Source organism: Podarcis erhardii (genome assembly GCF_964252035.2).
Source record: "Podarcis erhardii genome assembly, chromosome: 13".
In the NCBI taxonomy this organism is placed as follows: Eukaryota; Metazoa; Chordata; class Lepidosauria; order Squamata; family Lacertidae; genus Podarcis; species Podarcis erhardii.
Window position 1 is genome coordinate 55629796 of NC_138502.1, and position 27921 is coordinate 55657716.

General features: G+C 44.3%; 2 protein-coding genes across 3 annotated transcripts; both read right to left on the bottom strand.

Annotated features, from left to right (window-relative positions):
- On the bottom strand, nt 1–4760 carry LOC309327345 (maestro heat-like repeat-containing protein family member 7). Of its 2 annotated transcripts, XR_014150504.1 has the most exons (4): nt 3911–4760; nt 2693–2842; nt 521–1035; nt 1–210 (listed from the first exon to the last, which is right to left on the bottom strand). XR_014150504.1 is itself a non-coding variant. In XM_081836576.1 (3 exons), the coding sequence occupies exons 1-3, from the start codon at nt 3986–3988 to the stop codon at nt 877–879; spliced, it is 387 nt and encodes a 128-aa protein (XP_081692702.1). In that variant the 5' UTR covers nt 3989–4760; the 3' UTR covers nt 482–876. The 2 variants fall into 2 exon arrangements, 1 of the variants encoding a protein (XP_081692702.1); XM_081836576.1 differs by lacking the exon at nt 1–210 and having other exon boundaries at nt 482–1035.
- LOC309327061 (maestro heat-like repeat-containing protein family member 1) lies at nt 4079–27878 on the bottom strand (the record flags this gene model as incomplete). Its single annotated transcript, XM_081836094.1, has 7 exons — nt 4079–4113; nt 4920–5055; nt 21068–21172; nt 21932–22027; nt 23758–23877; nt 25003–25143; nt 27822–27878. 7 exons carry the CDS (start codon nt 27876–27878, stop codon nt 4079–4081), a joined length of 690 nt encoding a protein of 229 aa, XP_081692220.1.
- Nucleotides 27879–27921: the final 43 nt, after the last annotated feature.

Below are 27921 nucleotides of genomic sequence, written 5' to 3' on the forward strand. Positions count from 1 at the left end.
CCCCCAAATGCATTAGCAGGTCCCTTACATCAGTGGATCGAGATGCGAAGAGGGCTCCGGGATTAGACTTGCCGCCCTCGAACCTCTTCTTCTCGCCTCATGGACAAAACAGATCTGAGTGCTAAGTGCAAACAGCAGGTGGTGGAACATGCTCTTCAGGATACCTGCAGCCTCAGGGAACGACAGGATATGACACAGAGCGTTGGTAGCCTGGAGGGACAAGGACAGGAGAACGGCATTCAGCAGAGGTCATCGTCAGATCAAGATCTCAGACTCAGACGCGACTCAGAGCCCCGGTCCATTTCCCTCAGTGTTGTCTACACTGACTAGCAGTGGCTGTCCAGGGTTTCAGGCAAGGAACTCCCCGACATGGAGATGCTGGGGCCCTTCTGCATACAAAGCAGGTGCTCACAGGATGGACCACTTATTAAGATGCACCCCCCTCCCAGCAAGAAGCCCCCAGCCCCATCCAGCTCCCATTCAAAACAATCCAGGAGAGAGAAACTGAGTGGTTTCGTACCGCCATTGGCATTTGAGAAGTGCTGCGTCGCCTGGAAGTGACTTCCGCTTTGGGGTCTTCATCCTGCAGCCTTTTCAGGAGGGGTCTCAGCAGCTTGACGCTGGAATACTGATCAGCAACCAAGGCCTTCCAGATCACCGTGGCACTTCTGCAATTTTTCAAAACAGAATTTTTCCTTTTTCCTTTTCTTAAAAAAAGTCAGGCCTTTGATATTTTCTTTATATTGCACATACATTAGCAAAGAAAGAAACCACAACTCGGAGCACAATTTTTTGCAAGTACGAAATTCAATATAAATAAATATAAATTAAGAAACCCCTTAAATCTACCCCTCCCCATTTTCACATCACAAAAACTTACTCATCACACTCCATCGAACAGTCCAACAGGCTGTCTACGACCGGCTGCATGCGCTTGGTGGCTAGGCTGACAATAGCCGAAAGTGTCACTTCCTTAGTGCGGGTGTCGGGGATCTGGTGGAGACGGTTGTAAATCTCCTTCACAACCATAGGCAGCTGGAAGAAGATAAAAGAAGACCAGGATGAGAAAGTGTGGTGAACCTGTTTCTATTTTGCTTAATGTATGTAGGGTTTGGTGTCAGCGTTACTCGTGCCGGTTCTCTGCCGTTCACTTGTGTTCCTTTGGTGGTGAGAGAGGTTGGGGTTGGCCTAGGGTGTGGTTGTTTGTTTGTGGTTGGCTGTGGTGATCTTTGTTTTGAATCAATTCCAGTACCCTTTTGGTACTAGATTCTGGCTCCTGCAAAGTCAATACTAAATCGTCAGCAAATGCTTTCAGTTTGTACTGTTTAGCACCCACTTGTATGCCTTTAACCAATTGGTCCTTTCTGATCATATTTAACAAAACCTCCAGGACCGATATAAAAAGCAATGGAGAGATTGGGCAACCTTGTCGTGTTCCTTTCTCAATCTTAAACTCTTCTGTCACTGCATTGTTCACAATTAATTTTGCCTTTTGTTCTGAATAAATTGCACCTATACCATTTTCAAAACCTTGACCTACCCCCATCCCCTGTAGATTCTTCTTCATAAAACTCCAAGAAATGTTGTCAAAGGCCTTCTCTGCATCCACAAAAATCAAAACTGCCTTAGTATTGATATTCACTTGTAATTTTTCTAGAATATAAATTATATTCCTCGTATTATCAGACAAATGTCTGCCCGGGAGAAAGCCCGCTTGGTCTTTATGAATTTCTTCTACTAACACCCTTTTTAATCTTTTAGCCAAAATATCTGCAAAAATTTTGTAATCTTCCATTCTATTTCCTGGTTCATCAATTTCATATATTGTACTTGATATAACTTTATCTCTTTCAGGATCTCCTGTGATTTTGGTTTTGCTCTCAGCTTCTTCTCTCCTTCCTTTATTTTTTCCAAGATTTTATCCTTTTTTTCATTTTGGGTTCTCTTCTTGTTGACGACTCTTAACGACTGCAATAGGTCTTACAGGAAAAAGCAGGAAAGAGACTGGAAAGAGAAGCTGCTGAATTGCAACTTATTACCAAACTTAAAACCATGGAGAGACCTGGTCTGAACAAAGACATTGGATTCTTATCTCATTATACATGACAAAGCCATTTCCCACCTTCTCACCCCTTGCTTTTTCCTGTAAGACCTATTGCAGTCGTTAAGAGTCGTCAACAGGCTCATCACAGCTATCTGCCAATCACCCATTCCCACCACCCTTCTGAGTAATACCCCTCCCCACCTTCTCACTATATAAAAGGGTCTGGTGACTTCTGTTTCATTGTATTTGAAGAAGTGTGCATGCACACAAAAGCTCATACCTAGAACTAACTTAGTTGGTCTTTAAGGTGCTACTGGAAGGAATTTTTTGTTTTGACTATGGCAGACCAACACGGCTACCTATCTGTAACTCCCCCACAACAAACACTCTGAGAGGTGAGTGGGGCTGAGAGACTTCAAAGAAGTGTAACTGGCCCAAGGTCACCCAGCAGCTGCATGTGGAGGAGCGGAGACGCGAACCCGGTTCCCCAGATTACGAGTCTACCACTCTTAACCACTACACCACACTGGCTCTTCTTACTTCCCACACAATGCCTTCTTACTTCCCAGAAACAAGCTAATTCTAAGTCCGAAGAGAATGTTTGATTTAGAGGAAACCTGCTCCCCCTGCCTCCGTTTTGAGCCTTACGTCCTCCATTTCCATGCCGCATTCCTCAAGGAAGGACCTCAGGAGCTTTCCTGCAGCCTGAGAGACGGCTCTGTCTTCCACTGTCAGGTTGTCAATCGCCTTCAACACGACTTCGTTGATCTGGCTGGGCGTGAGGTGCTCCCCAAAAGCCTGGCACAAAGAAGAAAGAAGAGGGAGTTTTCTTCTGCTCCACACTCTGACCACGTTTCAGTAGTCCAAGGGTGCCTTCACAAACCAAGTGAAAGACATCTCCACTCTGCCTTGAGAGGGTTGAACTAAGTGACCCCCACGTCCCTTCCAACTCTACAATTTGGTGATTCTATTTATGTGTTTATTTAAGTAGCTGAAAGATTTTGCAACAAACCAAACTAAAAGTCAGGTGACGCCTTGCTATTTTCGATCCACATCTTAAATTGGTTATGACATTGGAACATGAAGAGGTTCAATCTAAAATCAGACTAGAAAATTTTAAAAAAAAAAATCCCTCCAGGAACAGAGAGGGTGAATAATAGTGGCTATCCGCTATATAACCAATGCCTAACAGACTGGGTGGGAACCTGCCGGCTGTGTGTTTAGTTCTTAATATACAACAAAAACACCCACCACAAGGTTGGCATAGTCCATTGGCTTGGCAGTGCCTTGTGAAAGATGCATCGAATGAGTCAACTTTTCCTATTCTTTTTCCGCCCTGAGGAGCCCAAGGTGGCAATGCATGGTTCTCTCTCCTCCCCGTTTTAGTCTCATGAGGTAGGTTAGACTGAGAGACTGTGACTGACTCGTGAGTGGGGATCTGAACCCTAGGTCTCCCAGCAGCTGGTAGAATTTCAATAAGTAGAATTCTGCATGCAGTTTAGGCTACCGGGCACTTGTCTTTGAGCAATTTATTCTAATACAATGCATTTCTGAATGTTATTTACACTAATAGCTCACGCATGGATTTTTTTACACACTGTTTGGCATTGCGAAATTCAAGGACATGTGAATTTCAAAGGCGGGTTGTGTTTCAGTTCTCCTGTTGTTTCTGAAAGCCTTGATCTGATAGCTTTGGCTTCCAGTGTGAACTGCTCTGAATCTCTCCCTCATCCCTAGAAGGCGTGGGCTGCCTGAGGGCAGGCTGAAGTTGGTGGGGCAGGGCCCCATTGGCCCGAGTGAGCAAATCTTTGCTAACTGGGAGTGGCTGCGGTCTTAGCAATAAAGAGTACAAAAGGCCACCCCTACCTTGGCCACTTTTGCGATGTTGTAGTGGAAGAGAGAGGGCCCAGGGATGAAGAAGTCTTCTCGGACCCATCTGACCATGTTGCCTTTCTTATTTTTATTCCTCCTCTTCTCCAGTTCCTTACCTAAGCAGGGTCGGGTTTTGGAATATGCATGCAAAAGAACCCAGCATTAGTGCTCCCTGCTCAAAACCTCCAGTTTTCCCGCTGGGACCAACAAAAACAATTATTGGTTTCACCTCAAAAATTATAATTCGGAATTGGAAAAAAGGTTCAGAAGGGGGCAACCAAAAGGACTGGGGTGCTTGTGGAGCAAATGCTGGTTGCAGCATTTGGGGGGCGGTTCCGTTTAGAAAAACGGCGAGGAAGAGGAGACACAATGTATGGCTTGGAGAAAGTGGAGAGAGAAAGCTTTCTCTCTTGCCCTCATAACATGAGAACAACTGGACCTCCAATGAAACTGAAGTTTCAGGATGGTCCTTCTTCTTGCAATGCACAGCTAAACTCTGGAACTCCCTGCCACAGGAGGCACTGATGGCCACGGACCAAGATGGCTTTCAAAGAAGATGAGGCAAATTCATGGAAGAGAAGGCTACCCATGGCTATTAGCCAGGATGGCTATGCTCTGCCTCCATGGTCAGAGGCAGCAAAGTACAGGAGTAGAAAGAGCTTGAATTCTGCTTGCTGGATTCCCACAAGCATCTGATCAACCCCTGTGGGAACAGGATGCTGGACTGGGCTGGGCCACTGGTCAGGTCCAGAAGGCTTTTCTGATGAACATCAGCAGTGAATTCCTCCCCCAAGACTGCCCTCTCATCTCTGGCCAACGGGGTGTTGGCGTTAGGCCAGTGCTAGCACAATTCTGGCCCTCCTGAACTCCCTGACAAAACCCCAGCAGCAGCCAGCATGGGCAACACTCAGGGATGATGGGAGTTGGAGCAGCCTCTGGAGGGCTACAGATCTCCCACCCTGCGGCTTACAAGAAACCAGCCATTTCCCAGCATCCCCCTCACCCATTTTGGCTATCATGATGTAATGGAGATGGTACAAGGCCTCTGCTGACTGCAGGCCAATCTCCTTCACGTTGTCTGCGAGGTGAAGGGACAAGAGCGCCACCAGCTGTCCAAGAAGGGGGAAATCCTGGGATACCTAAGAAGTGGAGAGAGAGAGATGCACAGTCAGCCCTTGTCCCACAGAGCCCAGCAAGAGAAAACCGTCTGGCATGCTTTCAGAAGAAGAAGAAGAAGAGTTTGGATTTGATTTATTTATTTTTTAATGGATTTTTATTAAGATTTTAAAGGTTAGAAAAAAAGATAAACAAATATCAATTTAATAAAAAAAAAAACAAAACAGACAATTAAAAAAAACAAATCAAACCTTTACATAACTCAAAACAAAATAAAAAAATTCCTTCCAGTAGCACCTTAAAGACCAACTGAGTTAGTTCTAGGTATGAGCTTTCGTGTGCATGCACACTTCTTCAGATACACTGAAACAGAAGTCACCGGACCTTTCTATATAGTGAGAAGGTGGGGAGGGGTATTACTCAGAAGGGTGGTGGGAATGGGTGATTGGCAGATAGCTGCGATGAGCCTGTTGACGACTCTTAACGACTGCAATAGGTCTAACAGGAAAAAGCAAGGGGTGAGAAGGTGAAAAATGGCTTTGTCATGTATAATGAGATAAGAATCCAATGTCTTTGTTCAAACCAGGTCTCTCCATAGTTTTAAGTTTGGTGATAAGTTGCAATTCAGCAGCTTCTCTTTCCAGTCTATTTCTGAAATTCCTTTGTAATAGAACAGCTACTTTGAGATCTTGTATAGAATGTCCTGGGAGATTGAAGTGTTCTCCTACTGGTTTTTCTGTCTTGTGGTTCCTGATGTCGGATTTATGTCCGTTTATTCTTTGGCGTAAGGTCTGGCCTGTTTGTCCAATATAGAGAGCTGTCAGGGGCTCAGGAGCAGAGGCACAGGGGAGAGAGGAAATGGAGAGCGAAGGGGAAGAATCGGAGGGCAGCGTAGGGGAGTATGAAAGTGGCCCGAGAGATTCCATGAGCTTCTCCAGCGAATCAGAAGATTCCCAGAGGGGGGCGCCGATGGCCAGTGCAAGGGGGGTCCCAGGGGGGACACACCAGAAGCAAGGGGCCAGCGGGGACTCCCAAAGCAGCAGCGGGAGATCAGGACCAGCTCCTCCACCAGAGCGTGGTTTGGGGAAAGAGTCCCATGTATCAGGGCCAGCTTCTCCTCCAGCAGGGAGAGAAGATGAATCAGGGCTGGCCACGCCTCTATCGCAGAGTGAGGGAACGGAGGGGAAGTCAGGTCCAGCTAGCCTCTCCGAAGGGGGAAGCAGTGACAGGAGCAGTGTAACGGTCAGGAGGAAGGTTGCCGGCTGGGCGCGCGCGCCAAGTGCGAATGTACAGGCGCGCGGAACAGCAGGAAACCCGGATTGGGAACCAGGTCCTAAAGCCCGCCGGAGGGAGGGGGAAGACTCAGGGGACTCAGCGTCAGAAGAGTCTAGAAAGGGCGAGACCCCAGCGGACAGGCGGGCCCAGAGGAGAAAAGAGCAAAGGAAGAGGTGGAGCAAGGCTAGAGTCTTAAACTGGTGTCGGGGGGAAGGAGATTCAGACGGAGCTTCAGCGGTCTAGAGTTTGAGACGTAGAGCTACGCGCCGCGGCTTTGAAATCGAAACTGAACTTCAATAAAGACTTTTGTATATAACAACGAACTGGCGTTGGTCCTTTGTGAGCTGGGACCTCGGGCAGCTCTGACAATAACTTTCTTTCCTTTACTTATTTCCTTGACTTCCTCACACCTCCCTTTTTTGTATTCTAGTTCAATTAGATATTTCAGCAAATCCTTTCCATCTTCGTTTTTATCCTAATAATTTATCTTAACATACTATAATTTTACATTCTCTTCTTTCACCAATTAACAATCCATTTTTACTTAGACCTTTATATCATTTCTGCTAAAACCACATAACTTCATTCCAACATCCTTCTAACATTCCATAATTTTACAATGTTTCTGTAGATAAACTTTAAATTTCTTCCAATCTTCTTCCACCAACTCTTCTCCTTGGTCTCGGATTCTGCCAGTCATTTCTGCCAGTTCCATATAGTCCATCACCTTCATCTGCCATTCTTCCCAGGTGGGTAGACCTTGTGTCTTCCAATATTTTGCAATGAGTATTCTTGCTGCTGTTGTGGCATACATAAAGAAAGTTCTATCCTTCTTTGACACCAATTGGCCAACCATGCCCAGGAGAAAGGCCTCTGGTTTCTTCTGAAAGGTATACTTAAATACCTTTTCATTTCATTATAGATCATCTCCCAGAAAGTCTTAATCCTTGGGCATGTCCACCAAAGGTGAAAAAATGTACCCTCAGTCTCTTTACATTTCCAACATTTATTATCGGGCAAATGATAAATTTTTGCAAGCTTGACTGGTGTCATGTACCACCTGTAAATCATTTTCATTATGTTTTCTCTTAGGGCATTACATGCCGTGAATTTCATGCCTGTGGTCCATAACTGTTCCCAGGCAGCCATCATAATGTTATATCCAACATCTTGTGCCCATTTAATCATAGCAGATTTCACCATTTCATCCTGAGTATTCCATTTCAACAGCAAGTTATACATTCTTGACAAATTCTTAGTTTTAGGATCTAACAGTTCTGTTTCCAATTTTGATTTTTCCACCAGAAAGCCAATTTTCTTATCCAAATTGTAAGCCTCCATTATTTGGTAATAATGAAGCCAGTCTCGTACTTTGTTTTTTAGTTTTTCAAAACTCTGCAGTTTTAATCTGTCCCCTTCTTGTTCCAAAATTTCCCAATATTTCGGCCAATTGGCCTCCATATTGAGCTTTTTCTGAGCCTTTGCTTCCATTGGTGACAACCACCTTGGAGTTTTGTTTTCAAGCAAATCCTTATATCTTATCCAGACATTAAACAGTGCTTTCCTGACAATATGGTTTTTAAACGCTTTATGTGCTTTGACCTTGTCATACCACAGATATGCATGCCACCCAAATACATTATTAAAACCTTCTAGGTCCAAAATGTCTATGTTTTCAAGAAGCAGCCATTCTCTCAGCCAACAAAATGCGGCTGATTCATAATAAAGCTTAAGGTCTGGCAGGGCAAATCCACCTCTTTCTTTAGCATCAGTTAGTATCTTAAATTTCTTGCCCTGCCAGACAAATCTAGAGATATCTTTCTGCCACTTCTTGAAACAATCCACTTTGTCCAAAATTTGCAGTGTTTGAAACAAAAACACCATCCTTGGCAATACATTCATTTTTATCGCAGCAATTCAGCCTAGCAATGATAACTTCAAATTTGTCCATATTTCTAGATCCTTTTTCACTTCCGTCCAACATTTTTCATAATTATCTTTAAATAAATTCACATTCTTAGCAGTCATGTTAACCCCTAAGTATTTCACTTTCTTAACCAATGTTAATCCTGTCTCCTTCTGAAACTTCTCTCTCTCAATCACTGTTAGATTTTTCTCTAAAACCTTAGTTTTCAACTTATTCAACTTAAATCCTGCGAGCGGTTGCCGAACAACTCCAGGCACGCCTGGAAGAAGCGGACCATTTGGATCCCTTCCAGTCGGGATTCAGGCCTCATCATGGGACTGAAACTGCCTTGGTCGCACTGGTTGATGATCTCCGGCGGGCTAGGGACAAAGGTGAGAGCTGTTTCCTAGTTCTGCTGGATCTCTCAGCGGCGTTTGATACCATCGACCATAACATCCTTCTGGACCGTCTTGAGGGGCTGGGAGCTGGGGGCACTGTCATACAGTGGTTCCGCTCCTTCCTCCTGGGCCGTGTTCAGAAAGTGGTGGTGGGGGATGAGTGTTCAGACCCCTGGGCTCTCACTTGTGGGGTGCCTCAGGGTTCTGTCCTCTCCCCCATGCTTTTCAACATTTACATGCAGCCGCTGGGAGAGATCATCAGGAGGTTTGGGCTGGGTGTTCATCAGTATGCGGATGATACCCAGCTCTACCTCTCTTTTAAATCAGAACCAGTGAGGGCGGTGAAGGTCCTGTGTGAGTGTCTGGAGGCGGTTGGAGGATGGATGGCGGCTAACAGATTGAGGTTGAATCCTGACAAGACAGAAGTACTGTTTTTGGGGGACAGGAGGCGGGCAGGTGTGGAGGATTCCCTGGTCCTGAATGGGGTAACTGTGCCCCTGAAGGACCAGGTGCGCAGCCTGGGAGTCATTTTGGACTCACAGCTGTCCATGGAGGCACAGGTTAAATCTGTGTCCAGGGCAGCTGTGTACCAGCTCCATCTGGTACGCAGGCTGAGACCCTATCTGCCTGCGGACTGCCTCGCCAGAGTGGTGCATGCTCTGGTTATCTCCCGCTTGGACTACTGCAATGCACTCTACGTGGGGCTACCTTTGAAGGTGACTCGGAAACTACAACTAATCCAGAATGCGGCAGCTAGACTGGTGACTGGGAGCGGCCGCCGAGACCATATAACACCGGTCTTGAAAGACCTACATTGGCTCCCAGTATGTTTCCAAGCACAATTCAAAGTGTTGGTGCTGACCTTTAAAGCCCTAAACGGCCTCGGTCCAGTATACCTGAAGGAGCGTCTCCACCCCCATCATTCTGCCCGGACGCTGAGGTCCAGCGCCGAGGGCCTTCTGGCGGTTCCCTCATTGCGAGAAGCAAAGCTACAGGGAACCAGGCAGAGGGCCTTCTCGGTAGTGGCCCCCGCCCTGTGGAACGCCCTTCCAGCAGATGTCAAAGCGATAAACAACTACCTGACATTCAGAAGACATCTTAAGGCAGCCCTGTTCAGGGAAGTTTTTAACGTGTGATATTTTACTGTATTTTTGGTTTTTATGGAAGCCGCCCGGAGTGGCTGGGGAGGCCCAGCCAGATGGGCGGGGTATAAATAATAAATTATTATTATTATTATTATTATTATTATTATTATTATTAACATGACCAAATTCTTGAATCAATTCCAATACTCTTTTGGTACTAGATTCTGGCTCCTGTAGTGTCAATACCAAATCATCAGCAAATGCTTTCAATTTGTACTGTTTAGCTCTGACTTGTATACCTTTAATCAATTGGTCCTTTCTAATCATATTAAGCAGAACCTCCAGGACCGATATAAAAAGCAATGGAGAGATTGGGCAACCTTGTTGTGTTCCTTTCTCAATCTTAAACTCCTCTGTGACTACATTGTTTACAATTAATTTAGCTTTTTGTTCTGAATAGATTGCACCTATACCATTTTCAAAACCTTGACCTACCCCCATTCCCTGTAAATTTTTCTTCATGAAACTCCAAGAAATATTGTCAAAGGCTTTCTCCGCGTCCACAAATATCAAAACTGCTTTGGTGTTAATATTCACTTGTAATTTTTCTAAAATGTTAATTATATTCCTCGTATTGTCAGACAAGTGTCTCCCCGGGAGAAAGCCCACTTGATCTTTATGGATTTCTTCTACTAGTACCTTTTTTTAGTCTTTTAGCCATAATATCAGCAAAAATTTTGTAATCCACATTGAGCAAAGATATGGGGTGGTAGTTCTTAAGCTGTGTCTTCTCAGACTCTGTTTTCGGTATAAGTGTAATATAAGCTTCCTTCCACGACTCTGGTGCCTTTTTCCCTTCCAGTATTTCATTGCAAACTTCCTTTAAAGGCTGTACTAGCCATTCTTTCAAGGATCTATAATATCTTGAAGTGAAACCATCCAGCCCTGGGGATTTGCCCAATTGCATGTTCTGAATGGCTCCTTCTACCTCCTGTTCTGTTATTTTATAATTCAACATTAGCTTATTTTCTTGAGAGATTTTTTGTAATCCATTTATTTTCAAAAATCGATCAATGTCCATTTCTTTCTGAGTCTCCTGTGTATATAGATGTTTAAATACCTCTGAAAGCACTTCCTGATCTCCACTGGATTCTGTATATTCTTTCCCTCCACTTCCAAATTAGTAATAGTATTAAGTTTTTGTCTTTTTTTCATTTGCCAAGCCAGCAGTTTCCCACATTTATTTGCCGATTCAAATGTCTTCGGTCTCATCTGTTTGATCTTCCATTCTATTTCCTGATTCATCAATTTCATTTTGCATAAAGTATTACTCCTCTTTTCTTAACTTTGTCTGATGAAATAAATTCATGTCCCAATCTTTTATTGCTCAATATCTTCCTGTGTAGCCTTATCACATGTGTTTCTTGTAGACAAATCAAATCCAATTGTTCTTTTTTTAATAAATGAAAGACTCTCGCCTTTTTTCCGGGGAGTTGAGTCCATTCACATTCCAGCTTAATACTTGCAGTGCCATGATGTAGTTACTCTGCTTATCCTCCAACAGCACTTAGTACTTTATCTATTTCTGTCAGTGGTGTTGATTTCCCTCTTTTTGGTGAACTTCTGTCCAAAACTCCTGGCTCTTTTCCAAGTTCTTTCTGCAGATCTTCTCCATGGTTTCCCCAAAACTTATCTTTTTCCTCCACTGATCTTATCTTTATCTTTCTTCCTTTAAAGCTAAAGAATAGGCCTTGGGGAAATTCCCACCTGAAGATGATTTTGTTCCTTCTCAACAGGGCAACCAAATCTCCAAAGTTGGACCTAGGATCCAAAAGATGTTGTCAGGGACCTGACATTGGAGCGTGAGGTGGAGGCTGGGCTCCAAAGCGATGCAGGAGAGGGGACCAGCAGGAGGGAAGGAATTCAACGTAACACCAGTAGAGAAGGGAGGGAGATGGAGGATTCAGAGAGAGGTCTCCGGGACCCTTCATCTGAGACCAGTGGAGAGAGCACGGGCACGCCTCTGCCCACTCCTTCCTTGCACAGAAGAGTCCCACGCAGGGAGATAGGCGGAGACTTGGCGTCAAACAGCTCTTATGCTGGAAGAGGTTCAAGAAACGCCCACTGACGGATTCTGCAAGCGACTGAACGGCCACGGAGTGAGGGCTTTCAGCCAAAAGCATGGTTAGCCAGGCAATCTAGCCAAAAGTGACGGCAACTTACGCACAAGTAACCCCTTATAACCATTACAGATGTTTCGGTATATCTTTAAAGATTTCCACTCTTGACTACAGAATTGTCAAAGAATTCTGAAAGTGCAGACCCAAAATTTTATCTCTCTCTTCTTTAGATCGGAGAGTAATCAGACAGTCCCTTATTTTATTCTTGTTTCCTCCTCTTCCAAGTCTGAAGGCCCTCACGATTTTGAATTCTTCTTGTTTCAAATCCAACTTCCAGAACTCTGCAAATTCTATCAAACTGCCCTTCTCTAATTCAGGTACAGCTCTAATCCTTAAATTCGTCTGTTTTTCCTTAAGTTCAATCATAGAAAGTGTCAATTTATGGTCCTCAATTTGCCTCTGTAGATCTGGGACTTTCTCTGTTTCCAATTGTGTTATCTTAAATTCCACAGCAGCAGCTTTTTCCTTAGCTTCATCTGCAGTCTGTCGGATCAAAGTAGATTCCTGCAACAATTTCTGAATAGATTCTGTATTAGTGTTCACCTTTTGTCCCAAGCTATTTAAGCTTTCTGTATTTAAGTCAATTTTAGTGGTTGCTGCGTCTACCTTCACTTTTGCCTCGTCCACTGTCATCTTTGTCTCTTCAACCGTCTTATTTGTCTCTTCGACCCTCTTATTAAGTTGCTCCAAAGATTCATTAATCTTGGCCAGTGCAATCGCTAAAACATCTTCTGATGACATTCCACTAGGCTTAGATTGTGTTGGTACAGTCGCAGATGGGGTAGGGAGACCAACGGCTGATGGTCTTCACTGCCAAATCTTCCCAGACCTTGTTGTTTTGTCTGGGAATGACGAGTCTACTTTTTCTTTCCCATGTGCCATAACACTTAAACAATAGAAGAGCCAAGGTCAATCCCAGCTACACAGTTTCTCTTTGCAAGTGGAAAATTCCCCTAGTATCGATTTCAGAAACTTCCTCTAGGTGGAAACAGTTGCAATAGTCCAAAATGACACCTTTTAAACTCAAATAAAAAAAATAAACACTTCCAATTTTTTGTTACTTTCCAGTTACTTTCCCTCCTTTTTAAGAGCAGAAGAGGACAACTAACCACAATGTATCTCTCTTGCTGAGCTAGCTGTCAGCAAGTCGTCTATTCACAGTTAATATGCAGTTCAAAGCACAACAGTCTTTGTCTATTGGCAGCCCGTTCCCAAGTTTTGAGCGGTGGATTTTAACTTCTTTCCCTCTCTCTTGCAGGTATATATAGTCCAAAACTCCCCCCTCCTTCCCCTGCTTCCTGGGGGGGGGGGGTTGATACTTTTTGTGTTAGGAAATTAATCCTTTCCAGTCGGATTTCCAAAACTTTAGCTTGTAGTCTCTTTGCTTTGATCTATTTACAAAAGCGGAAGGCGGACTTCCTGTTTAAACCTCCCCGCATCGGTGCCAAATTAAGTCTTTTTCGTCCTTTTATACTTCCAATTTTTCCTATTCACGGGTAGTTGCTTTTGAGGTCGAATTGTCACAGGAAGAAGTCAGCGCTCTCCGGTAACGGCTGTGCGGCTTCGCTCCAAGGAAAAAGCAGTTGATTCACAGCACCGCGCCGCTCACCCTGCTTCGCTCTGGAACCGTAATCGGTATTCCCTGCGAATTGGGGGGGCCCAAAAGGTGCCCGCTGAATCCCACGCTCACAGGCTTCTCCCGCCTATGATTTTTGAAGGGTCTCCACTTCGCCATAGCGGTACAGACCCGATTTCCTCGAAGCAGATCCTCCTAGTCAGAAGGATTCCGCCATTACCGATGGCGCTAACCCGAAAGTCCCCAAGAGTTTGGATTTGATATCCCACCTTTCTCTCCCTTTAAGGAGTCTCAAAGCGGCTAACATTCTCCTTTCCCTTCCTCCCCCACAACAAACACTCTGTGAGGTGACTGGGGCTGAGAGACTTCAAAGAGTGTGACTGGCCCAAGGTCACCCAGCAGCTGCATGTGGAGGAGCGGAGACGTGAACCCGGTTCCCCAGATTAGGAGACTACCACTCTTAACCACTACACCACACTGGCTCTCAGTCGGCAAAGGTGGCAGAGGGGCACAGGGCAAGAGAGCTGTGCTTAGGTGGCCCACCCTAGGCTTGCCCCAGGGCTTTTTCCCCAGCCAGAACTCACTGGAACTCAGTTCTGGCTGTTGAATGGTTGAATGTTGAATGGTTGAATGTTGAATGGCTGTGTCAGCATTTGGGTGTAGTATATAAGGAGCAGCACCTAGCTCTCCCATTACCCTGGGGGATTGGTTGGTGGTTGGGTCTGGTTTGTTGTTGATGTATTTAGTGTTTTTGTTTTTGTTATTAAAACCTTGTTTAAGTTATTTTTGAGTCCTTTTTTAATGCATGGTCTCCCCAGCAAGCTCTCTGCAGTGCTACTATACTGCAAATAGCTAACATCTTTGGTTATGGGCCCAGCTGCTGAGTGGATGACTGCCTTATTTTGGACTCTGAGAAAGCTTTGAAAACTCCTTCTCCTGCTAGTGTAGTTTCTGTGGGTCTGGAAGAGTTCCAGAATGGTTGACCGGGTTCCAGAAGCTGAGAAGGCTCTGGTGTTCCCACAGCTAACAGATGAGAACTATAGTTTATGGTCTTTTCGGGTGGAGGCGCTTTTGACCTCTAGAGAAGTATGGACCTATGTAACTGATGACCCTCCTGACCCTGTAACTAATGCTTGGTCGAAAGGAGATGCAAAAGCCAGGGCAATAATTAATTTGGCAGTCAGTGACCAGCAAGTAGTCTATATAAGAAATAAGAAAACTGCCAAAGAAATGTGGGACAGTCTTGCAGCAGTGCATATTAGAAAAGAGTCAGTGTCTGCATTGACGTTTTTCAAGCAGCTGTACCAGACCAAGTTGCAGCCTGGTAGTGATTTGGCAGCACACTTGAGACGTCTGGAGGCAATACACTGCGAATTAATTCGAAGGGACATGGAGATACCTTATATTCAGTATGTTTTTATCATTCTTTCTTCCCTTAATGAGGACTTTGATGGTGTAGCTAGCCAGATATCTGCCGTTCCACCAGCACAATTAACCGTGGAAGGGGTAACGGCATGATTAGCGGACTTCCGGGTTAGCGCCATCGACAATGGCAGCATTCCTCTGACTGAGAGGAACCCGCTCCATGGAATTTGGGTCGTACCGCCGCGGCGAAGGCGGAGACCCTTTAGAAATCCCAGGTGGATGAAGCCTGGGAACGTGGGATTCGGTTGACACCAGGAGCGCTCCCCTACCCACAGGGAAACCCCTTTTCGGGGGTTCCGAAGTGACGTGGGGTGAGCAGCGCGGTGTTTTGAATCGACCGCTATTTTTACGGAGTGAAGCCGCGTAGCCGTTGCCAGAGCGCGCTGACTTTTTCTTGTGGACAAATGGATTTTAAACAACAACCCGTGAGTAGAACGGAAATTGGAATTCTAAAGTATTTAAAGTTTTTTTTTTTTAAAAAAAAATAATTGGTACCGATCAGGGAAGGTCCAAACAGGAAGTCCGCCTCCCCTTTCTGTAAATAAACTGAAGCAAAGAACCAGTTAACTAAGGTCGTGGAGAGTTTTGTGTAAAGGACCTAAATTCCATTGATTGAAACTATCATCAATATCTTTTTTGAAAGCAGGGGAACCTGCAGGAGAAGGTTAAAATCCGTGAAATTGAAGTGCCACATCCCCAGACCCGGGAGTGGTCTGTGTGAGCCCGTTGACAGTGATTTGACAGCTGTCAAGTTAGCTGTTAGGATACAAAAGAAGGACTTTGTTTCTACTGCCTGTTTTTGTTACAACTTTATGTTTAAAAGGAAGAAAGGAACTGTTATAATTCAATGTATGGGACCTTTGGGTCTGTGCTGGAAGGAGTGAAAAAGAATTTGAATCCCTCTAGAGGGAGCTTTGGGTTATTGTCGTAAGGATGCAGCTAAAGATAAAAGCCTTGAGAAACTAGTTTTTGACCTTGGACTATTTAAGTATGGCTGTTAGGAAGGAAATCGAGTGTGAACTGAACAGGACATTTTATCTCTTGGGAAAGCTGCAAGACCAGATAAATGTTATGGCTACTAACGTGGTAATCTTGGAAACAAAAGTAGGTTTTGGCAAAGAAGTGGACAAGAACCAAGCACAGGAACCTCTTTCAACTGAACAAATTGAAAAATTTGAAAAGGAGAATCTTGTTGTGAGCAAAGTGAGGAAAGGGGGAGCCGTAACCCTACAGAGGCCAATAGTGGATTACTACTTGAGGCCCTACATGATGACAACTAGGAGAAGTAAATATTTGGAGATGGAAGCCTGGTTTGGCCTGGAAGATGAAAGATGGAGAGATCACCCTATGTGGAGATCAAATGACCTTTGGAATATAAATCCGAGCCAGGTGGAGATTGGAAGATTGGAGCTTTGGGGGCCTTTGGATTTGAAAAGAGTGTGAAACAAGATTTGGAATACTTTATAGGCCCTACTTTTAACTATGGAAGTTTGGCAGGAAGTAATATGATGACTGTTGGGTTGGGGCTTCCCCAAGATCTGATTTTCAACATTAAAGACTATCAAAAAGACTGGCAGAGGGGACAGACTTAAGAGCCTCGGATTTAAGATCTCCGGGCTGATGGTTTTCTGAGATTAATGGAACTATTGAGGGGCTGAAACCGGGGAGGGGATTTGGTGAAAGAAAATTGGGAATCTAAAGTATATATAATATAAATTTGTTTTTTTTAAAATGAGAGATGGGAAAATCGCAGAATTGAATTTTTTCTTTGACCTTAGGGGAAATGTCTTAAGAATAAGTACAGATATATAAGTTTTAATGGGAAATAAGATTAAACAAAGTTAAAGTGGATGATAACTTGGTGAAGGAAAGAATGGAAAATTACAGTATATTAAGATAAGATATGAGGATAAAATTAAGATCAAGGATGTGTTGAAATATTTATATGAATTAAAATATAAAGAGGGGAAGTATAGTATGTTAAGATAAACTATTAGGATAAAAACAAGGTTGGAAGGATTTGCTAGAATATCTAACAGAATTAGAATACAAAAATGGGAGGCACGAGGAAGTCAAGGAAATAAGTGATTGCAACTAAGCGAGTTAAAGGTTTGATTTGCTTTTTTTCTTTTTTTTCTTTTTACCTTTGTTTTTTATCTTTCTTTTTTCTGTATTTTGATATATGTATTTTTTTTATTCTTATTTTCTTTTTTGACTGTATTTTTTCTTATTTTTTTGTAACCTTTAAAATCTTAATAAAAAATTATTTAAAAAAAATAACGGCACGATTAATGGGCGAGTTGGATAGAAGGGAGGCTTGTGCCATAAGCACTCCTATTTCCAGAAACAATGAGGAACGCCATATGCAAACTTGTGTTGATACGACTGCATTTAAAGCTGCAAAGCGTTGTTGGTTCTGCAATAAGCAGGGACATTTTGCAAAGGACTGCAGATCCAAAAGAAAGCAAAGTACTCCCAAGTCTGTTTCTGTTCGTCAGTCACAGTCATCAGCCCAGCAGCCGACATTGTACCGTAAAGACAGAAACGAGCCGCGAGCTTTTCATGCTCGGACTACAGATCGTAAAAGAATTAAAGGTGCCAAGTGGAAGTTTTTTATTGTGGACTCAGGAGCATCTCAGCACATTTGCAACAATCGAAGCTTGTTTATTTCTTTCGAAGAGGAAATTGGTAATGTACATTTAGCCAATTCACAAGTCTTGCAGTCGCTTGGCAGGGGTACTATTAAACTTGACTCTTTAAACATTACGATAGCGAACTGCATTTACTGCCCGTCAGTGGACAATTTATTGTCAGTAAGAAGTTTTGCTCGTCAAGGCATAACTGTGCGTTTCTTAAAGTCAATGTGTGAGTTTTTCAATGGGAACAAATGTCTATTGTATGCCCGGGACTCTGATTATATAGACTGTATTTTCACACCTACTCCCAATCGCCTATAAATTGCAGAGCAGCACAGTCAAGCCAGGGGTTGAGGAGTGTAAGGCCACATTCCGGGTGTGTCCATGAAGCACACAGAATTCTGGGACACCTGAATTTTGCTGATGTAATTAAGACAAAGAATATTGTTAATGGCCTAAACTTAAAACCATGTAAATTCTTTATGCAATGTCTATCCTGTTGCAAGAATAAGATTAAGGTTGCACGCAAGGGTAGGTGCTCAGATAGGAAAATAACTGAGCCATTTGAGCATGTACATTGTGATTTAGTTGGGCCACTCCCACCATCATTAGGAGGTTCTAAGTACTGGCTTACCCTGATAGACCAGTATAGTAGATATTGTTGGACTTATGCAATAGCTGAGAAGTCCCAAGCATTTGAGAAATACAGAGCTTTTTGCAACTGGGTAAAAAATGCATTTTAACAAACAAATTAAGTATCTGTTTTCTGACCGGGGCGGGGAATTTTCTTCTGAGGCACAGGGGCCTACTCACGAGTTATCTTGCCCCTGAAGTCCCTGGCAAAATGGGCTTGTTGAAGTTGTGCAGCATGACCTGCAGGCAGGGGTTAAAACTTATCTGTACGATGCTAATCTGCCCAAAGTCTTTTGGGCTGAAGCGCTCAATGCCTTTTGTTACGTTAGAAATTGCAGTTATCATTCTGGTTTAGATGTCACCCCCTATGAGAAGCTGTTTAAAAAACGCCCTAATCTGAAATACCTACGCATTTGGGATTCAGATGTAATTATGCATTATCCCGCTAAGCAGAAATTGGGTGAGTGTAGTGTTCTGAGAAAATTAATGGGCTACCAGAAGGGGGCGTACAGAATTTACATACCAGCAACTGGCAAATTTCATATTACCAGAAGCATGATACAAACTGTAAATTGGAATGGCGTTGCTGTTTTCCAAGATACTAACGGTATAAATGATACTGAGGAAGAAGAGGAAGCAGCAGCAGCAGCAGCAGGAAATGGTGCTTCTGAATTAATGGAACAAGACAAAAAGCCTGTTGAATCTGATAATTTGTTTGATGATTTAAAGTCACAGGCACCCGAGGGGAGGTTAGATTCTCTTGAGTTTTCTGACCGTGATCTTAGCCTACAGGCACCTCTTCAGTCTGACAATGATGATTTACAACCTGAAACTAGTAGTTTACTTAGTCCCATTAAGTCTGAGGAGTCTGACTCTCCTTCCGGACTGAGACGTTCAGATAGAAAGAGACAGAAGCCACAACGTTTTGCAGATGAACTTTTAAATACTGTGTATGCCAATAAGGCGGTTTTTGAGCCAAAAAGCTACGATGATGTTCAGAATTTACCTAAGCACCAAGTAAATTGGTATAAAGCTATCAACTCTGAGATAGCTTCTTTAAAAGAGCATAACACCTGGTCTCTTGTACCACAAACCCCAGAAATGAGACTTATTGATTCAAAATGGGTTTAAGAAAATGCAAATGGGAAGGAAACGCCTATGGTATGTGGTTTCACCTTTACAGGTGAAGATAAGCCATTTCCTAACAAAACTTTGTATCGTTCTGCTATAGGCAAGCTAAATTTCATTCAAAGAATCTCAAGACCAGATATAACTTATGCTTTTCACTTTCTGGCAAAATTTGTGGAAAAGCCCACTACGCAATGTTTCTCTGCTCTTAAGAGAGTTTTAATGTACTTTAAACATACCAAACATTATAGGTTGCAGTTTACATCATGTATTGACAAAGGTTTTGAAATTTTCTGCGATGCATCTCATGCAGTGGAACAAAATAATTGCAGGGGTGTGTCTGGTATGGTGTTTTGTTATAAAGGTTGTCCATTTGAATGGAAGTCCCAGACACAAACCATTATTTGTCTCTCCACAACAGAGAGTGAATTATGTGCATGCGTTCAGGCCACTTGTGATGTGGAATGGTATCTGCAAGTATTTGCAGACCTACAGATGAAAGTAACACTACTAGTAAGAGTTTACCTTGATTCCCAGAGTGGACTCGCTATCCTGTTTTCAGAGACCAATACGCAGCACACTAGAGTCTTAAGGTTACGTTTACAGTTTGTAAAGAAACTAATTGCTGATGAAATGATTGTATTTCAATATGTTCCAGGTGACAATCAAATTGCAGACATTTTTACTAAAGCACTTCCAAAGGTTACACATGAAAGACATGTACAAAATATGCTTTATGTTTTTGTTCCACAATGATGAACCGCAGGGGAAATGTTGAATGGTTTCTTTAAATGTAAAGGTTCATCATTGTTCCACCAGTTGTGTATGTCTTTTTTTTAAAAAAAATATTTTTTATTAACAATTTTTTGTAAATCACAATTCCAATAAAACAATACAATATCACATCTCTTAACATAGATCTTTTCACTGCTTTGGACTCCCTCACATCTCCCGCTCCTGCGTTCTTAGTTATAATTTTATTCAGCAAATTTGTCCCCTTGTTTTTAGTCTTCATAACTAATTTTCAATGTTATACCTCTAATTTTAACTATCATTTTATTCGAATCTTAAAAAGTTTAGATATAACCAACATATTCCAAAATTTTTATCATTTCTTAAATTTATCTTATCTTCATAATTCCCTTCCTTGAACTCAATGGTGCCAAGTTGTTTATACTCTAGCATCCTTCTTAACATTCATACAATTTACAATATTTTTGTAGGTAAATCTTAAATTTCTTCCAATCTTCTTCCACCGTCTCCTCTCCCAGGTCTCAGTTGTGTATGTCTTTAAGGGGCCAGAGCAAAATAACGAGACCCAGCTTTACAGCTGTGAAACATAGCAGGTGCTGAGTTGTATTGATTAAGCTGTGTCAGCATTTGGGTGTAGTATATAAGGAGCAGCACCTAGCTTTCCCATTACCCTGGGGGATGGGTTGGTGGTTGGGTCTGGTTTGTTGTTGGTGTATTTAGTGTATAAGGAGTTTTTGTTTTTGTTATTAAAATCTTGTTTAAGTTATTTTTGAGTCCCTTTTTATGCATTGTCTCCCCAGCAAGCTCTCTGCAGTGCTACTATACTGCAAAAAGCTAACACTGGCACCTCTCAGGTGGGCACTATTGCCATTATAAGAGAACAAGGGTGGTGAGTTCATGGTGAGTCCTGGCACCTCTTTTTCTAGAAAAATAGCACCTTCCCCTGGAATGGCCATGCCATACAGCTTTCATCTAGTTCACACCTGAACTTTCCAATGCAATACGATTTGAAATTGCAGCGTTAAGCCTTGGTCACTCACATCAAAGTCCAAATGCTCGGAGACATATTTCAGGAGTACGTTGGTGGTCTTGACTGCTCTTTGCCTCTCACTGATTTTTGTGGAGTCAATCCAGCCATTTGTGTGCTGCAGGAGAGAAATCATCGTCATCACATGGAAGGACAACCCTTAATCCAGGTTTGCAAATTCACAAAGCTTCATAGAGGGGACAAATTGCAAAAGGGGGTTGTTTTGTAAAGGAGAAAGTTTGCTGCAATTTGTTTATTATTATTATTATTAATAATAATAATAATAATAGCCCACCTTTTTCCCAGACAGGGACTCGAGGCAGCTTAGTAGAATTAGATATTAATTGGCTCTTGGGTTGCTTTTGCTTTATCATGCATTTTCTGTTCTGATTTTGTATTTTTATGTTGTGAACTGCCCTGCAATCTGTCATTGGTGTGTTTGTGTGTGTGATAATTACAACAATACAACATACACCTCACCACAGCCATAGCAATGGAATGCAGGAAGCATCCTTAGACCAAGCCCAGCCATTGATCCACAGGTAATGAGGACTGGCAGTTGGCCCTTTGGCCTTTCAGACAGAGAGCCTTTTCACAGCCCCACCTGGAGTGCTGAGGACTGAACCGGGGACCTTGGGCATGCAAGACAGATGCTCTGCCCCGAGCCACGGCCCTTCCCCACAGGCCATCAGCAGAGGACATATCTTGTGTGCCTTGCACAAGCATTGCTAGCAGAACAGAGGCCCACTTGACCATCAGCACCCACAACCAGCGAGTTGGCCACAGATGCCCCCCGTGCAATCATTTCAAGAGGGTCTGTCCTCCGGCATGGGAGCTGCTGCTTCCCCCTGCTCTGACACCTTGGGGACTCCCTTACCACTAATATCTTCTGCAGCGTCTCCAGAGAGGGGGCCTCCGACAGCAAGCTGGTGAGCATGTTGAGCCAGATGTCGATAGTTTCGTGATAACAGTCCTGGAAGGAGAGAAGCAAAAGCAGTTAGAAGCTGAAGACCCCCATGGAAATCCCATATGCTCTGGAGCCTTCTAGTCCAAATTCGTAACAAAGCTTATGCAGGGGTTCAAGCAAGGCACACAAAGAGTCATAAACATCAAACGTTTCTCGATGTATATAAGGTTACAGGTCATGCGATATAAAGATACAGGACTCCACACTGGGCTCAACTTCCTTGGGGTGTTCCAAGGCAGAGAGCCTTCTTGGTGGTGGGGCCCACCCCGTGGAACACCCTCCTATCAGATGTCAGAGAGATACATCATTATACTTCCATCTGAAGACATCTGAAGGCAGCCCTGCATAGGGAAGTTTTAAATATTTGATGTCTGGCTGTGTTTTAATTTGTTGGAAGCCGCCCAGAGTGGCTAGAGTAACCCAGTCAGATGGGCAGCATATAAACAAACAAGCAAACAAATAAAATTAAATGCAGCGTAGGAGGGAGGCATGAGAGTCACAAAATGCAGGCATGCAGGAATCATTCGTGGATGCATTCTAGACAAAGGTGAAATGCAATAAATATGGAAACAGGATTAAAATCAAAAATATACACCCCAAGTCTCTGGCTGTTACATCATTGTGATGGGTCAAGTGTCTCGGGCAGCATTCTTTGCAGCTTACACGGCTCAGACTCTTTGCCCTCAAATCCTTTAACCTGGCAACCCCATTTTCCTCCAGAAGCAGAAGGTCCAGTCACCTGGCTCTGTGTTGCCGGCACGGAGCTCCCGGCTTTGACCTTCGTAACCTGCAATGATGGTAATTGGAAGACCTTCCTGGTGGTTTTTTGTAGCAGCTGAGACCGGAGCAGGGGGTCCATGCGTGGTCTCAAGGCACTGAAAAGAGAAAGAAGGGGAGAGGAAAGGATCAGCACCCAGCAGTCCATAAACCTGGTGAAGAAATATGTACTGTGTCTGGCCGTACTTACGTCATGCGAATGATCGTTTCCATTGCGGGGTGTAAGATGGTGAGTGATGCCATTGGCTCCTCTTTGATGACCTCCTGTGGTGGGGAAGCACACAGCATGTCAGGGAACTGGAGGCGCCATCCCTGCCACCACCACACCAAGCCCTGAGTTGTGCTCTCTATCCAGCCCACTTGACAACTTCTTTGCAATTGGCAAGTGGGTCCTCCTAGGGGAGGAGAGTGGGCTTCCTGGATCTGGGAATAAGATCCCTTTTTCTCCTGGGCAGAGCTCTACCGCATAAGAACAGCATAAGATCAGCCTTCTGGACCAGGCCAAGGGCCCATCTAGTCCAGCATCCTCACAGCATTCTCACAGTGGCCAACCAGACGTCTGTGAGAAACCAGGGAGCAGACCATGAGCCCAAGAGCCCTCTCCCCGCCTGTGGCTTCCAGCAACTATATTCAGAAACATTGCTTCCTTCCTCTGTGGAGGTAGAACATAGCAATCATGGCTGGGAGCCATTGACAGCCCTCTCCTCCTGGGAGAACCTAGCCTCTTTTACTTAGGCACTGGTGACATCCTGCTGAGGTTGCCACAATGTAGGGCTGCCTTTCAAGTGGGTTTGGAAACTTGAGTTGGAGCAGAACGTGACCACCCAGAAATGGTTTGGGGCCAGATGATCAGAACATGCAACCCAGAGCTAGACCTACACAGCTATTTTTAAGAAAAAACGCTCTGAAAAGAAACCCCAGGAGATTCCCCCTCTTTTTTTCTTTTTCTTTTTACTCACTGTGATGCAGAAGGTGAGCTCGTCTTTGTGGGGGAAGGTGACATATCCCACATTCGATTGCACAAGCGCCTTGGTTGTTAGAGTTGCTGCCTTCATAAAGCTCTTCTTCAAAGCCTCATTCTGAAAGGAGAAGGGATTTTATAAAATTGAGTTTGAATCAAAATCACAAGGAAACATAAAGCCACACTGACCCTAATCCTAATTCTAATCCTTACCCTAACACTAACCCAATCCAAAAACAAAAAATTCCTTCCAGTAGCACCTTAAAGACCAACTAAGTTAGTTCTAGGTATGAGCTTTCGTGTGCATGCACACTTCTTCAGATACCAATCCAAAAATTAACCCTAACCCAGAAGTGGTCTTGTTAGATAGTTAAATTCATGTTAAATTGCTGTTTTAGGGTTTCTTTAAAAAAAGTCTGGAACAGATTAATCCATTTTGCATTACTTTCTATGGGAAAGCATGCCTTGGTTTGGAACGCTTTGGTTTCAGAATGGATTAAGTTTGAGAACCAAGGTACCGCTGTAATGCCCCATCTGGTCCTAAGTGTGGAGCCAGTATACACCCCAGTCTACAACCCTTCGGTGGATGAAGCCAAAAACCCTGCCCTAGGGCACAGTCTGAAGGCATGTGGTGCAAGGACCTTGATGGAGCTCAGGAGGTCTGCTCAGTGCCTGGATGGTGACCACGGGGGAAATGGTTGCACACCTCCTGGAGACGTATGACAGGAGAAAGGCAGAATATACCATATTTTTTCGAGTATAAGACACCCCCTATTTTGGGGGACTCCAAATTAAGAAAATGGGGAAAGGATTGCCCAGAGTTGCTGAGCTTTTCGGGGGTAGGATTACCCACAGTTGTTCAGCTATTTGGGGGAGGGGATTCCAAAAATTGCTCACCCGCTGAACCTATGCTGCCACTCACACATGTCGCAAAACCCACCTATTGTCTGTCCCTCGCCGGCAGAAACCGCCAATCGCCTTCCCAATTTCCGCAGCGACAGCCAATCAACACCACCCCTTGCTGCAGCCACCAATAAGGCACACAATAGCTGTTGACTATCTCCGGCTTGCAGCGGCAACCAAACCCACGTCCCCCCAATGCACTCTCTGTGTATAAGATGACCCGCATTTTTAAACATCATTTTTTAATAATAATAATAAAAACCCTCGTCTTATACACGGAAAAGTATGGTATAGCTGAGAGAACAAACAACAGGAGTCCGTGTGATAATCAGAGCCATACCTTCCTGCTGTTCTGGAATTGGAAGAGGAGCTCCTCTGTGATGAGGTCTATAAAAAGGGGGAGGTCATCCTGCCGTGCCCCGGATGCCATTTGACCACAGCAAAGGATGACGGTGATACTGGCATTCGTCTCGCTGGTATTCTGGAGGGAAAGGATGGGGAAAGTGAGTTTGGGAACCTTAAGTGCAATTGGAGACAAATCACCATTTAGTTGGGACCTTTTAGCAGCTGGGAAAATATTAGTAGTCAGTAAGTTGTTGTGCGAAAGGTGGAGGGCACAAGGAGAAGGGGACAACAGAGGACGAGATGGCTGGACAGCGTTCTTGAAGCTACCAGCATGAGTTTGACCAAGCTGCGGGAGGCAGTGGAAGACAGGAGTGCCTGGCGTGCTCTGGTCCAGGGGGTCACGAAGAGTCGGACACGACTAAACGACTAAGCAACAACAACTTGTTGTGCAGACTTACAAATTTTGTATTTTTTTTCCTCCAGGAAACTCAAACTGCTGGCAAGCCAGGGCTCCCCCACCCTATATATGTGCATCGGGTTCTTCCTGCCTAAATATAGAGCCTGACATTTGACCCTATTGAATTTCATTTTGTTAGTTTGGGCCCAGTTCTCCAATCTGTTAAGGTTATCTTGAATCCCGATTCTGTCTTCTGTGGCATTGGCTACCCTTCCCAGTTTGGTGTCATCTGCAAATTTGATGAGCATCCCCTCAATTCCTTCATCCAAGTCTTTTATTTTTAAAAAAGTGGAACAACAACAGGCCAGGACAGAACCCTGTGACACCCCACTGGTCACTTTTTCCCCAGGATGATGAGGAACCATGAAGGTGTTCTCTTTGGGTTCGGTCAGTCAACCAGGGAGAAAGTGCAGGACAGTGTAGGGTAGACTGACCACTGGTGCTCTTTTCCATGGGAGCTGCTTTTTAAAAATTAAAATGAACCAGGTGGATCTGCTCATCTTCTCCATAGTGAGGGTTGGGAAATTTCCTTGGTCATTTACCAACTCACAGCAAAAATCCAGAGGTACCACACTCCTGGGTTTCATTTCTCTTGGATGGCAGAGCACAAGAGAGTTCAGGGCTGCGTTCAGATGTAACAATAAACCAGAGGGCATCAACATAGGTTGGCCTCTAGCTCCCATCAGCCTCAGCCAGCATGGCCAGAGGTCAGGAGGGATGGGAGTTGCAGTCTGTAGCATCTGAAGGGCACCATTTTGGTTACCTCTGTGATAAACTATGGTTTATTATTGTGTGAATGAGCCTTGGACTCATCGGCTCCTGCTCCCTTGAGGGAAGCTTGAGGGAAGTTAACTGAAAGTGGAAGGAAAAGGATCTGATCTCCTTCCAGCTGGGTTGGAGAATTGGAGAGTCGGGGGCACATGACCCCAAGGCCCCCTCAGGTTATGGAACTGTTAGATCCGCACGCAGTTACTATGCCTTGTGAGATAAGATGGCGCCCAGTACACTTCTGCTGCGCCGATGGACGTCTGTGCCGATAGAAAACTTGAGCTCCCTTAGCTCTCTTAGCATAGTCCTTAGCAGAGTTTTGCAGCGGCAGAAACTGTTGCCTTGTGTGTGGATAATAAATCAGACTGAATGCAGGCTTCTTGCTAAACTCCAACAGTCTTTTAATGAGTAGAAAAACATCATAAATCAGCCCGGCGAAAGAGCAGACATCCTTTCGCCTCTCAGCCAAAAATGAAAGGAAACTCACACACAAAGAAAGATTCCCGTATGTGAACATAACCACGCCTCAGAATGTGAGACGTCACACAGAACTGTTTAACCCTGTAAGTTCTGATTCTCCTCACATGCCTTTGTAATAATTCGCTTAATTGACAAATATATGGAGGTGAACACAGAGAGCGACACTCAACTATGCTTTGCTTCAAGTAGACCTGTCGAAATGAATGGGTCTAGTCATCTTCATTAAATTCAGTGGGTCTACTCTAGAACATAGTTGAATGGGGCCAGCAGGCACTCCCGTAAGGCAGAAGAACCCTTGCACGAGAGCAAATTTGGCAGGGGGTGCAGCTGAAACCTCTCCCCTCTTTCTCTCTGCCTCTCCCAGCCTGCCGCCTGCCTTCTCTCTTGGGTTCTGCTCCCTCCCCTCAGTTGGAGAGGGGTCCCCTCTTCCAAACTCTAAGAGGTTCTTCATTCAAAGCTTTCTGACAGCAGAACACTCTCCCTTGGGAGGTTGTGGACTCTTCTTCGTTGGAGGTTGGATGGCCATCTCTCAGGGATGCTTAAGATTCCTGCATTGGAGGGGGTTGGACTAGATGACCCTTGGGATCCCCATTAGCTTCCACTATTGAAGAAATGCCAACCAACCATCTGACAACCAACCTAAAAACAGGGGTCAGTGTACTTTGGGGGGTGACCAATGGTTTCTAACGAATCTGTTTGACTGACTGACTGAGCCAAGGGATCAGTTCAGATCTAGGATCTGGAGCCACAGAGACAGGACTGCTGGAGCCCACTTCAGAAGGATGACTGAGACATACCCACAGAGGAAGCTGTCTGGCTTCCATACTGAGAGCAGATCCAATTGCCTTTTTGGAATGGTAAGGATCCCATCCCTTGAAAAAGAGCATGTTTGGAAATGGGGCAGGATTCGTTCTTTTCCAACATGCTTTGGTGTGGATGTAAAGAGCCGCTAAGGATCCAATCCGCCAGGATCTTCGTCTAACCATTGGCCATGCTGTCAGGGGCTGATGGGAGTTCCAATTCAAAACACACGGATGGGGAAGGGGCACCAGGCTGGGGATGGCTGACCTACACTCTTGCTACGCTCCTTCCTCACTTCACACCCTTACCTCAGACGTCTCAGTATTCCTTGCAATGGCTGCGTGGCCGAAGTCCCGCACTGCCATCAGCACCTGTGAAATATGGGTGCTTGAAGCCACACCGATAGCC